Source organism: Terrapene carolina, unplaced genomic scaffold (assembly GCF_002925995.2).
Source record: "Terrapene carolina triunguis isolate 2854851 unplaced genomic scaffold, T_m_triunguis-2.0 Scaffold42, whole genome shotgun sequence".
NCBI classification, from domain to species: domain Eukaryota; kingdom Metazoa; phylum Chordata; order Testudines; family Emydidae; genus Terrapene; species Terrapene triunguis.
This window is the reverse complement of record NW_020664393.1, coordinates 13,203,987-13,217,155: the sequence shown is the minus strand read 5'-3', so window position 1 is coordinate 13,217,155 and position 13,169 is coordinate 13,203,987. Positions and strand designations below refer to the sequence as shown.

The 13,169-nt window shown below is 49.7% G+C and overlaps 1 protein-coding gene across 1 annotated transcript in view; it reads right to left on the bottom strand.

Annotated features, from left to right (window-relative positions):
- COQ3 (coenzyme Q3, methyltransferase) overlaps positions 1 to 4,898 on the bottom strand; it is a 27,691-nt gene extending 22,793 nt beyond the window's left edge. Inside the window, exon 1 of the mRNA XM_026654063.2 lies at positions 4,760 to 4,898. Within this exon, the coding sequence (XP_026509848.1) occupies positions 4,760 to 4,865 (106 nt within the window). The 5' untranslated portion in view covers positions 4,866 to 4,898. The remainder of the gene's footprint in view (positions 1 to 4,759) is intronic.
- Between the last annotated feature and the right edge of the window lie 8,271 nt (positions 4,899 to 13,169).

Sequence of the window (13,169 nt, the reverse complement as noted above, 5' to 3'; positions counted from 1 at the left end):
AAAAAAAAAAAAAAAAAAAAAAAAAAAAAAAAAAAAAAATAGAACTAATGTAGATAAAATGAAACACAAATGTGCTGTCAAAGGACTGGAAATGTATAATGCAAATAAAGCAAGTACACAGTTCAAAGGCCATATAGATCTGTCAGTATTATTTTTATGGATCAGATCACTCTAGCAATGCTTTAGTCTGATTTTTTTGCTGCCAGATTAAAAAAATACAAAGCAAATCATTTTGGTAGTTTTAATTTATTAACCCTATTGGGGTCCTTCGGTACTATCATTATATGAATGTTTACTACTGCTAATGGTGGCTTATGCCCTTATTTTATGTAACAATATATACCTACAACTATGTCCTTTAGTTATTGATTTAGGAAAATCCACCAGTGAAGTAGAAAAGTGCTTATCCTGTTTTATTGTGTGATGAAGTAAGAATTTTGGTAATATTTTTATGATTGCTATTGCGCTTTAGTTTCCCTCTGTGTTCTGCATGGCTATGCATGCATGGAGTGTAAAGGGTTAAAAAGCTGCTCTTGGGGCAGAGCAGGGGACATGGGAACATCAGAATGGCCATACTGAGTCAGATCAATGGTCTATCTACCTCAGTATCCTGTGTCCCCACAGGGGCAGGTGCCAGATGCTTCAGAGGGAATGAACTGAACAGGGTAATTATCGAGTGATCCATCCTGTCGTCCAATCCCAGTCTCTCACAGTCAGAGGTTTAGGGACACCTAAAACATGGAATTGTGTCTCTGACCATCTTGCTTAATAGCCACTGATAGACCTATCCTCCAGGAACTTATCTAACTATTCTGAACACAGTTATACTTTTGGCCTTCATAACATCCTATGTCAATGAATTCCATAGGTTGACTGTGCACTGTGCCACATGTGTGTCTAGGGTGGTAGGAATAGGTTATTAAGGACTGACTGAAACCAGCACATATCTATGGAAAGACAATGGGAACCCCAGTGGCTGGGACATTCAGACCTAGCAATCAACAACCAAGAGAAAGGAGATTTTTTTTCCCCCTCACCCCCCTGCAGGGAAGCAGAGCAAAAGCCCTAGCTGAAGAATGAAGAGGAAAGGTTTTTGGTAGTTGGATTAAGAACTGGCCTTGCGGGAGGGGGAAGAGAGAGACTTAGGGCATGTCTATACTTGCCATTTAAAACGGAAAAAGTCCCTTTTTTTACACAAAAACAGTGGGTGCATCTACACTTGCCAATGACTTTTTGCAGTGAAACGTCTGAGTTTCACCGCAAAAAGAAAACCATCTCCACGAGAAGCATAAAGCTCTTACCAATGATGCTTTTGCAGTGATGTGCAAGTGAAGACACTTCTTCCTGTTTACACAGCCTTTAGCCTCCCTAGGATATCCCACAGTGCCTAGGTAACCACTCTGGCCAGCAGCTCTGCAGATCTGATGCCAGGTAAACAGACATCTACCCTCCCCCTGTAAAGCCCTGGGGAACTTTGAAAGTCCCCTTCCTGTTTTCTTGGCAAGTGCTCACTTATCATCTGGCCAGGTGACAATGCCTGCTCCAGGGAGCAAATGATCCCCCGCTTGGAGCAATGCTGGCCTACTGCAGCTAATCAGTGTTGGGGAGAGGAGACTGTGCAGGGACCCAGGATGCCCCGCAATCACCCCCCCACCCCTTCTCACAAGACCCATAGTCAAAATGGAGAGAGCTGCATTGTGGGATAGCTGCCCTCAGTGCACTGCTCTCATCAGGGATGGAAGTGCTGCAAATGTAAACGCTCTCTGATGCCTATGGAAGTAAGTGAGTACACAAAATAGCTCCTTTCTTTCACCGGTTCACTATCACCGTTGAAACTGACAGTGCAAAAACTCTGCAAGTGTAGATGTAACCCCCACACCTTCTGGGTGTGGGACTAAGGACAAAAATATAGTGAGAGTGCTAAGATGGCGTAGCTGGCATGGCAGCATGGCTCAAGGGAGCAACTCTATATTAACCTTTGTTTCTCTATGCTAATTTAAGGACTTTCAGATTCTGTATGCTAGGTGATTAATAAATTACCGTCTTATTTTGGAAAGGATGCCTGGTGTCGCAGCAACTACTCATTGAGAGCACTGTGCCCTGAAAGGGTACCACACAAGTCTCCCACAGAAGTCTGCCTTGGCTAGCTTTGCTGCAGGGAGCCGAGGAGAGAAACAGGGATCACTGGTGCCCAAAGGCCCAGTTTCAAAGTCTGGGAGGTCCCGGGCCTGCCCTTGTGGAACTTTGCGAGTTCTTGGGGCCCAGCACACAAAAAGGATCACTCCCCAGGAACAGGTCGTAAGCTGGGGCATAGACCAGACCCTGTGAATCCATGACGATAGTACTCTTTAGAACTTTACTCCTCTAAGCCACCTTCGCAGGCCAGTAGTTCCATTCAAAATTGCCAGCTTCAAGCTTTAATAGAGCAAACAATCCATTAAATGTTTCTAAGCTTAATTTTATATAATAATTAGTTCCATCCTAAATACATTGACAATTATCTTTCCTGTTTAAATGACTATAGCAAAGTAGCTAATTATTACTCACTGTCGAACTTCCATCATGCCAACCGACCAACCCTCCATTTGTTTCTAAAGAGCTACTCCTCCTTACATATTATAACAATTTAGTCTGCAAGTACAGTATTGTGACATTTCTAAGCCACTGACCACAGGAACTGCAATGGTGGGCAACCTGCGGCCCGACAGGGTAACCCACTGGCAGGCCGCGAGACAGTTTGTTTACATTTGCACAGCCACCCGCAGCTCCCAGTGGCCAGGAACGGCGAACCACAGCCACTGGGAGCTGCGGGCAGCCATGCAAATGTAAAACTGTCTGGCAGCCCGCCAGCGGATTACCCTGATGGGCTGCGTGCGGCCCGTGGGCTGCAGGTTGCCCACCACTGAGCTATATTATGTAGCTATCACCACACATTTTACTTTGTGGGCCTTAATTGCGTGCTGTTTATATCTTTCACCATGATTTGTGCTCACTAACATAACCTTTGGGGCCTCTCCTTCCAACACTCCTGCATGACCCTAACAAAAGGTCTGCCATTAAACCACTTAAGCTAACATTTACAGAAAGCCCCTATGAGCCAGCTGAACAAGACAGCCTATGGTGCCACTTGTGATCAAACTGGCCTCAGATATTCTGCAGATAACAGAAGGAATCCCTAGTTGTACCCCTAGGTTTTCACATGCGCTAAACTAGAGAGCTGAGCTGTTTCCATGGGTAAGCTCCTTGCTCTGAAAGTTAACTGTAGCCAAGAAAGGCTGAGTTTTACCTTCAGCGCAGACAAGGAGCGCTAAAGAGAGTAAGCTGTGAACTGTATAGGCTGGGGCTCCCAGAAAGACCCAGTGAAGTGAAATCACTGTACATAATCCCAACTATACATATAAAATGATGAGGTCTAATTTAGCTGTTACCACTCAAGAAAGAGATCTTGGAGTCATTGTGGAGGATAGTTCTCTGAAAACATCCACTCAATGTGCAACGGCAGTCAAAAAAGCTAACAGAACATTGGGAATCATTAACAAAGAGATATACAAGATGACAAAAAATATCATATTGCCTCTATATAAATCTATAGTACACCCACATCTTGAATACTGCACACACATTTGGTCACCCCATCTCAAAATAGATATATTGGAATTAGAAAAGGTTCAGAAACGGGCAACAAAAATTATTAGGGGTATGGAACAGCTTCCATATCAGGAGAGATTAATAAGATTGGGACTTTTCAATTTGGAAAAAAGATGACTAAGGGGGGATATGATAGAGGTCTATAAAATCATGAGTAGTGTGGAGAAAGTAAATGAGGAAGTGTTATTTATTCCTTCTCATAACAGGAGAATTAGGGGTCACTAAATGAAATTAATAGGCAGCAGGTTTAAAACAAACAAAATGAAGTATTTCTTCACACAATGCACAGTCAACCTGTAGAACTCCTTGCCAGAGAATGTTGTGAAGGCCAAGATTATAACAGGGTTTAAAAAAAGAACTAGATAAAGTCATGGAGAACAGAGCCATCGATGGCTATTAACCAGGATGGGCAGGGATGGTGTCCCTAGCCTCTGTTTGCCAGAAGTTGGGAATGGCCGACAGGGGATGGATCACTTGATGATGACCTGTTCCCTTCATTCCCTCTGGGGCACCTGGCATTGGCCACTGTTGGCAGACAGGATACTGGGCTAGATGGACCTTTGGGCTGACCCAGTATGGCCGTTCTTATGCATAGAAAGCCTAGCTTCCAGGCGCTGACTAAATGCTAGCAAACACGCGTTACCAGGGGCGTAAGAGACCACGCTACTGTTTTCGAGGAGCTAGAAGTAGCCCTGACAGTCGGCTAGCACTTGCCCTGCGGGGTTTCAGCCTGTTGTCCTTGCCACACGCTGCAGCTCTGGACTATGGCAGGGCTGCTGGGCCCCCGGCGCGTTTGCACTGTGCCCCGGGTAAGCGCCCGCCCGCTGCATGGCACTCGGGCGCTGTCAATCACGCCGCTGTCTCAAGCCGGCCGCAGAGGCACCGCGGCGGTTCCGGAGCCCGCGCCAAGCGCCGCAGAGCGCTACCGGCCCCTGCACAGCCACAGGGACTGGCGGCGGTGGAGGCGCGTTCAGCGCTGGGGGACACGTAGCCCGGCCGCCGCGGGCCGCAGGCAGGCCCCGCAGGAAACACCCAGAGCCAGCTGGTGCCGCCGCCCCGGGCTGCCTGCCCCAGCCCCGCTTGGCTCTGGCCGGGCCCAGGAGGTACTCACCGGCCGCTGTCCCCAGCCTCCTCCCCGGCGGGCCCGCCCCGCTGCTCCGGCCCCGCGGGGCGACTAGAGCCCGGGCTGCTCTGCTCAGCCCGCCGCAGCCCCACATTGCCCCAGGCAGAGCGCTGCCGCCGAGCTCCGCCCTTAGCGGGACCCGCCTCCCGCCGCTGCACAGTTCCGGGCTAGGCAGGGTGAGCAGATCGCGAGAGGAAAATATCGGGAGGCGGGGAGGACACATAAGGCCGGGGGCGGGGCAGCCACAGGCGCACATCCCCGACCGGAGCCATTGGGCTGGGGGGGACGCACAGCCCCAGGAAGGTGCGAGGGGGGCGAACGGCCCTGCGAGGGGCTCATGGCCCCAGCTCCACCCCCCCTGCAGAAGCCGCGGGGCAGGGGCGCATGATCCCAGTTCCAGCCCCCGTCGCGCTGCTGGCTCAGCCCAGCTGACAGTCCCATCACCTCACAGCAGGACCTGTGAGTGTGGCCAGGGGAGGGGGCAGGACGTGGGGGAGTGAGTGTCTGGGAGGTCTGTGGTGGGGTGCCAGGCAGTGGGGGAGGTTTGTGTGTTTTGGGGTGCTAGGCAGTGGGGGAGATCTGTGTGTGTCAGGGCACTGGGCAGTAGGGGTCTGTGTGGGGAGCTGTGTAGTTGTGGTGGGGCTGTGGGGAAGGATATTGGGGGAGATCTGTGTGTTGGGGCACTAGGGAGTGGGGGGTTCTGTGGGGGGGGGGCTGAGCAGTTATGGTGGGGCTGTGGGCAGGGGGGCACTGTGCAGCAGTGGTGGTGTGCAGGGCACTGTGGATTTGGGGGGGGGGCACTGGGCATAGTGGGTCCAGGGGGTGTTGGGCAGGGGAGTTGTGTGGCACAGCATCGCCCGCCCCCCGACAGGAAGGGCCAGACGGACCAGTGTGCATCTGATCATGTCATGCATGCCCCATTGCCCCTGGCCGGCCCCCCGCCCGCTTTCACACCTGAGGGCTGGCGCAAGGAGAGGAGGTGCGGGGCTGGGCGGCGCTGACCTGGGGCGGCTCCCGGGAAGCAGCAGGCAGGTCCCTTTGGTTCCTAGGGTCAGGGTGGCTGGGGGGGGGGTCTCCACATGCTGTGCCCACCACTAGCGCCAGCTCCGCAGCTCCCATTGGCCGGAACTGTGCCAATGGGAGCTGCGGGGACAGGGCTCTCATGGTGCGGGCAACGTGCAGAGCCCCCTGTCCGCCCCGACCCTAGGCGCCAGAGGGACCTGCCTGGGGCAGGAGTGAGGTGGGATCCCAGTGGCGCTTACCTGCGGGGGCTCTGGGGAAGCGGCCGTCAGGTCCCTCTGGCGCCTAGGGTCATGGGGCTCTGCGTGCTGCCCGCGCTTGCAGGCCCTGCTCCTGCAGCTCCCATTGGCCGCAACGGAGACGGCGCTGGTGGTGGGCATAGCACGGGGACTGGAGACCCCCCTGCCTGCCACTGTGCCTAGGGGCCACAGGGTCCTGCAGGCTGCGGGAGCCTGCTGGCTAGAGTGACCAATCCACTCCAGCCCCACGCCAAAATATCGGGACAAATGGCGTCCCAACCGTACATTGGTCGGGACATGGGACAAACAACTATATATCGGGACAGTCCCGATTTTATCAGGACGTCTGGTCACCCTAAGGCTGGGCAGCGGCCCGAACGGCTCCCGGGAGACATGTGCAGGCACAGGTGCTGCGACCGAGGCTATCAACCCTGCCCCCCGCCAATGGGAAGCAGGAGTGGCAGAGCCCCTGCCTGACCCACACTTCTTTATTTATGTGTCCCGAGCCAGAGTGAAAAACATGATCGCCGCACAGCATATAGCAGCCCCCTGGGAGAGCCCCTCCATCTGCCTCCCCAGCGCTGCAGTAAGGTCACTGCATTACCGCCCCATTACCGCTTTCGGGGATTGTCTAAACACAGTATTTGCACCAGTTTATTTTAAATCCGTTTAAAATTGATTTAGTTAAACCTGTGAAAACTTTTGTGTGGTTTCAACCTAGTTATATCAATGGTACCTGTATATATTCTGACACATTAACCCAACATCAGAAATAAATCTGACTGTGGAAATTATAGAGGAATCTCTCTGCTAGCAACGTCAGGAAACATCCTTGCTAGATTTCTCTTGAACCATTTTCTTCCTCTGTGAAGACATTCTTCATGAATCTCAATGTGGATTTCTACCAGCATTTCTCAAATGCAGCCACCTGGGGCTTTTCTTGTGGCCACAGCACGCTGTGCTGTGATCTGGTGAGGGAAGGAAGCAGCAGCCTCTCACCCAGGACCGCTATCAGAGGTTGGGTCCTGCCCCCCCCTCTGGAGCCACAAATGCTGGAGGCAAAGGCAGCCAGCAAGTTCCCCACCTTCCCAGGGGCAGTGGGGTTGAGTTTTTCAGCTCTGGGGTGGCAGGCAGCGAGCTCCAGCCATTGGGCTTTAGGCTCCAGCTATGGGCCCTAGCTGCACGGCAGCAGACAGGCCGGCCCCAGGCTCATCCCTTCCCCTCCCCCTCCCCCCTGCAGCCCCAGGGTTTGGCTGCACTAGCCAGGCTTCGGTCATGTGGCAGCAGGCTCCAGCCCGTGGCTCGCCACCCCTTCCCCATTGCCTCTGGCCCCTGCTGCCTTCTCCGGCCCTGGGCTTCCACCATGCAGCAGGGGGCTCCATCCCCCAGGCACAGGGTTTCAGGCTCAGGCCCCAGCTATGGAGTTCTGGCCCTTGGCCCCAGCTGTGTGGCACCAGTCGGTGCTGATCCCAGGCTCACCCATCTGCCCCAATTGCCCCTGCTGCCTCCCACAAACCCCCCCATCGACTCCCCCCCTCGCACCCTGCTGCCTTCCTCTCCACCACCCCATCCAGGGCTTAATTTGTCCCAGAGCTAAGTAAGGCTACTGTGAAAAGTGATATTTGTTAATATCACTTTTCACAGCAGACTTAGGAGCCAGCTAGGAGACTGTGAAAAATGATATTAACATACAAGTATTTCTGTTTACAGCAGCAGTTGTAGGAGCTAGCAAGTCTTTTAAAAACAAAAGAAATAACAAAAAAGACAAAAACATGCAAAGCACTTTGTGTTTCTGTTGTTTAGGCCTAGTAAAGAATGGAGACAACAGTACATTTTTATTATTCAGTGTGCAAAAAAAACCCTACATGAATAAATTACGATTTGGACATGTATATGTGCATATTTGGTTTTCCTAAAGTTAATTAGTACTTCAAGAAAAATTGTCAGAGCAGCCACCAGCACGAGTGCGTGGCCATACTCTGAGGTCACCAAAAATTTTGTTGTGAGAACCCCTAGTTTAAACCATCTAGCGGTACTGCTGACATGAACTTTACTGCTTGCCAGCTGCAGGAAAAATGTAGAGAACACCACAGACCATTATATCTGGTGTTCATGGACCTGACAGAAGCCTTCGACTCCATCAAGAGAGAAGCACTGTAGAAAATCCTTCTGAAGTATGGATGCCCACCGCTATTTATCACCATTCCTTGTCTCTTTCACAATGACTTGCAAGCAGTGATCCTTTGTATTGGATCTACTATGGTGCCCTTTAAGATTAAGACATGCATTAAGCAGGGCTGTGTTATTGCCCCAATGCTCTTCTCCATCTTCCTCGCTGCAATGCTCTATTGGATCATTGACAAGATTCCGGCAGCAGTGCAGCTAATCTATCAAATGGATGCTAAGCTGTTCAACCTCGGCCACTTCTGATCCAAAACCAAAACGTCACTGACCTTCATCATTGAGCTTCAGTAGGGTGATGATGCTGTAGGGGCAATACCTTTGAGATTCCCTGTGTAAAATATTTTTCCCCCACCCAGGTTCCAGGCTCCTTTCCAGTACTGTTCTTTCCAAACTCAGGACTTGGGATGGAAGAGGGAGAAGAGGTAGGCTACAATATCTGGGGAACTCCTACTTAGGGCCTCTTCTCCTTGTGCTGGAGTAGCCAGCTCAAGGTGGTAGTAGGGGGATTACTTTGTGTATTTCTCGAGCTCCTACTGTTGGGGGAATCTTTGAGAGGTATTCCACATATAGTAACTGCAGTGTCCACAGAAATAGCGGGTGTAACTGGTTGCTCAGTAGCTGAGAGCCACAACTGTCTTAGTCCAAGTTTCAGAGATTTCTATCTACCTCAGTCTACAAGTCCCAAAATAGTGGAGTCCACAAATCTCCCGAACTCCTCAGACATCTGGCCTCAGCAACCTACTGGCCCAATCTAATCACTTTTTGTGCAACGGCCCTAAGTCTTGTCCCCCCCCCAACCACTTTGCTGCTCAAAACTTCTGCCTGTATCATTCTGCCAACAGACCCAGCCAATCTAAAATGGCTGCATTCACGGTATCATAATCTGCTGCTTGTTCATCACTGAGTGACATTGACCTTTTTACAAGAGATAGAAAGCCACATGTAGACTCATACCCTCTTTTCCCAGGCTGCTCCAGAAGCCATTCTCTCAAGTATTAACAAAAAAGCCTCAGGGTCATCCACTAGGCGCATTTTGCACAGCATCATGCCCATTGCCTGGTTATCACTCCCTATTGAGGGACTCACCAACTTCTCAAAGAACTGTTGCTGCACATGCAATTGGCCTGCAATAAATTACTGTAGGCTTTGTTGTTGTTCAGCTTGCTAAGATAACAAGAACCACCTCTCTGTGTGCTGGATCTGTTGAAACTCCTGTAGGGGTTGCTGTAACTCGGGGCTCGGCAACCTGTGGCACGCAGCCCGCCAGGGTAAGCACCCTGGCTGCCCGGGCCGGTTTGTTTACCTGCCGCGTCCGCAGGTTCGGCCGATCACAGCTCCCACTGGCTGCGGTTCACCGCTGCAGGCCAATGGGGGCTGCAGGAAGCGGTGGGCAGCACAGCCCTCGGCCCGCGCCGCTTCCCGAAGCCCCCATTGGCCTGGAGTGGCGAACCGCGGCCAGTGAGAGCCGCAATCTGCCGAACCTGCGGACGCGGCAGGTAAACAAACCGGCCCCGGGCCGCCAGGGTGCCAAAGGTTGCCAATCCCTGCTGTAACTCCTACTACTCACCTACCCACCACAGGAGTTCCTTCAGATTTCCCAGTCTGCCCACTTCAGCTTCCCTTTCCAGTCCTTCACATACAGTGGAGTAGGAAATCCCAGGACAAGCCTCCAAATTCCATGAGGTTCCCTCACGCTGGCTTTCTCTTTACAAGCAGTGCTCACACACCCTTGGTGAGTTCACTAGCAGTGCGCTTTATTTACAGTGTCTTATGGCTGGTCCACACTAAGCCCCCAGTTCGAACTAAGATACGCAACTTCAGCTACAGGAGTACTTGTGGCACCTTAGAGACTAACAAATTTATTAGAGCATAAGCGTATGAATAACGTAGCTGAAGTCGAAGTATCTTAGTTCGAACTTAAAGGTACTTACCGCGGGTCCACACGCGGCAGGCAGGCTCCCCCGTCGACTCCGCCTACTCCTCTCGCAGAGCAGGATTACCGGCGTCGACGGCGAGCACTTCCGGAATCGATTTATCACGTCTAGACAAGACGCAATAAATTGAAGATCGATTGCTTGCCGCCGAACCAGCGGGTAAGTATAGACGTACCCTTATGCAGACTTCATGTCCCATTACCATAAGGTTTTTCCCAAGTTTCAACACCCCTCCTGGCACAGGGTGAGAGAGGTCTTACCTCTCTGAGATCTTGGGCTGTTTTACCTTTCCTTCTGTTGCCTGTCTCCCATTTAATAGTCCTTAGCTGATGAGCTGAACCACCCAGTTCTAATCAACTCTCAATCTGGCCCATGTGGGGGTGCTTACAAAGTGCAGAGTGGCGAGTCAGCCCTACGCTACTCCCACTCTGTCACAGGTTGTTTTTGAGTGTGAGTGTTTGTGTGTTTGTGTTTGCAGAGGACATCAAAGATGTATCTACATCTTATTGAACAATGTTGAGTTACTTAGTATGAGCAGAGGATAGTAACAAAAGCTTGGATACAATACAGTGGTTGTACTGGATTAAGAATTTAAAAGTTTTGTTTCCAGGCTGTAACAGGCAAAGGGAAACACTGAAAATGTGGGTAAGATCATCAATGGATCTGATGCTAATTGAGAACATTAAACTAACACAGTGTTGAGAAATGATGACAGAAAACAAGTAGCAATTAAGACATGTCAACTTGGAAGCAGTAATTAGAATGCTTGAATCAAGTGGTGGTGTTTGTTTTTTAGTGGATTATAATGTGCTAAAATAGACAAACAGGTCTTAGTGTGCTGCATTACTAGGAGGAAACCTAATCAGGCAATTTCTATTTTTGGAATATGGAATTATTGAAATAAGGAACAAGGGCCCAGATCTACAAAGATACTTAGGAGCCTAAACCACAGACTTAGGAACCTAAGCCTCAGGCACTTACATTTCAGTTTTGGTTCCACTATGATCCACAAAACTTCTGCTGAACCTGGTAGGTGCCTAAACTACTTGGAAGCCTAAGTTTTCAGGGTCAGAGTTTTCTAGCACTTATGTTTTTGCATCTGGGCATGCACATTGCTGTCTCCATCTAGGCAGCTGCACACCTAACTCCTGCGTAGGTCCCAGAGCAATTCACCACCCCAGAGGAAGACAGGCAGCGGAATGCCTAAATCACATTCAGGGCCCAATCCAGTAGGTGTGCTTACAGACTGGATTAGGTCCCATTCAAAATTTGGCCACCTAAGATGTTGCCCACCTTATTACATTTAGCCCAGGGGTTAGAGCATTCACATGGGATGTGGGAGAAACAGGTTCAGTTCCCCCCCTTCTCTGCCAGAGGGGGGAAAGGATGTGAATAAGGGTTTCCTGCTTTTCAGGTGAGTGCTCCAACCACTGAGGCTATGTAGTATTCTGATTTTAGAGGGTTCCCCCAATCTCTCCTATTGAAGCTGTGCCAGTCGCTAATGAAAAAGGGAGGGGGGGGGGACAGGAGCCTGGGCCTCCTACTCCCCAGAGGGCCGCCCTAAGCACTGGACTAGTCATTCTCATGTGCGCACACACAGAATTTGCCGTATCTCAGTGGTTAAAGTACCCTCCAGAGAAGTGGGAGAAGTGTGCAAATCCTTTCCCCTCCTGTCCCCCATCAGAGAGAGGGGAATTGAACCTGGGTCTCCACATCCCATGTGAGTGCATTAACCACTGGGCTAGAAGTAATAAGGTGGGCACCTCCTCTCACCATTTTGTGTGGAGCAAGGCATGTGTCTAACTACTAAGAGATACCTTAGGCCCCTAATCCACCTGACTACATGTGGCTGGCTCCCTGTTTGGGGATCACTAAGCAGATGTGTCACCTTGCAGCCCAGACTTAAGTCCCCTCCCCTCTCAAAGATAGGTGCCTAGGACACATTGCTCGTTACCTTCTCCCACTGGCTAGCTTAGGTGTCTCCCCGCCTACCATGCTGGCTTTTGTGGATCACATTCTAAGGCACCTATCTTTCCTCATTCATTGTACAGGGAACCTAGGTGCCCAAATCAGCTTTGAGGATCACGATGATTTTCCAGGAGCTGGTGTAATGCCTCCATCCATCATGGCTTCCACCCAAAATTGGTTTATCAGTCTGAGTTTAGAATTTTATTTAATCAAAATGAAAGTAAAAATCAGGATTATTTTAAACAATATTTCCCACAAGTAACTGAAGTTACAAACTTGAAACAAACTTCTGGGGACAGAGACTTTCTAGCAATTCTGTTTTCTCTAAATCTAGTGAGTATAAAATTAAGACCCTCAATGCTACTTGTAAGTGCAAAGGAACATGTAAGGGGTACAGTAGCCACAGTTTAGGACCTCACTAAGGTCTCACACAGGATTATATTTTACCTCTTGGAGAAGCAAACACACAAAATTGTTACCAGTTTTCCAGCAAACTAAGAGAGATGCATTTCTTAACTTTTACATCCAACACTGTTTCTGCACTAAGATGATATAGGCTACCTAAATTAATAGGTGGACCACTAAAAGCTGTCTTATGTTATGTTAAAATTGTGACTAAGGCAATTTCATTTGACAATGTGCATCAAGAATATGCTATGGGTTCTAACAAAGGGTTTGGGACTAATGCATAAAAATTAAGTGCTTCCTTACTACATTTTTGGAGATAAAAGGGACACACCAATAGCCACAGTGAATTCTATCTACACAAAGAGGACAGAGACAGGACAAAAAGAGAGACAGTAGCTGCAGTCCTTAAGAGTGCTCCATCTGAGAAAATGCCTGAGAAAATGCCTTTGTACAATAAAAAGAGGAAAAAAATAAAATGAGGAAAAGAGGGCAGTAGAACCAACCCTTTCATAAAACCAAAAAAGACTTCATTTGAGAGAAGCCTTACAGTGCTTAAACATGGGGAACTGAAACAGGCCTCTCTACGATACTCTTGTACCACTTTCTATTCATTTTGCTGATGAAATTTTTAAAAAAGTCATGTAA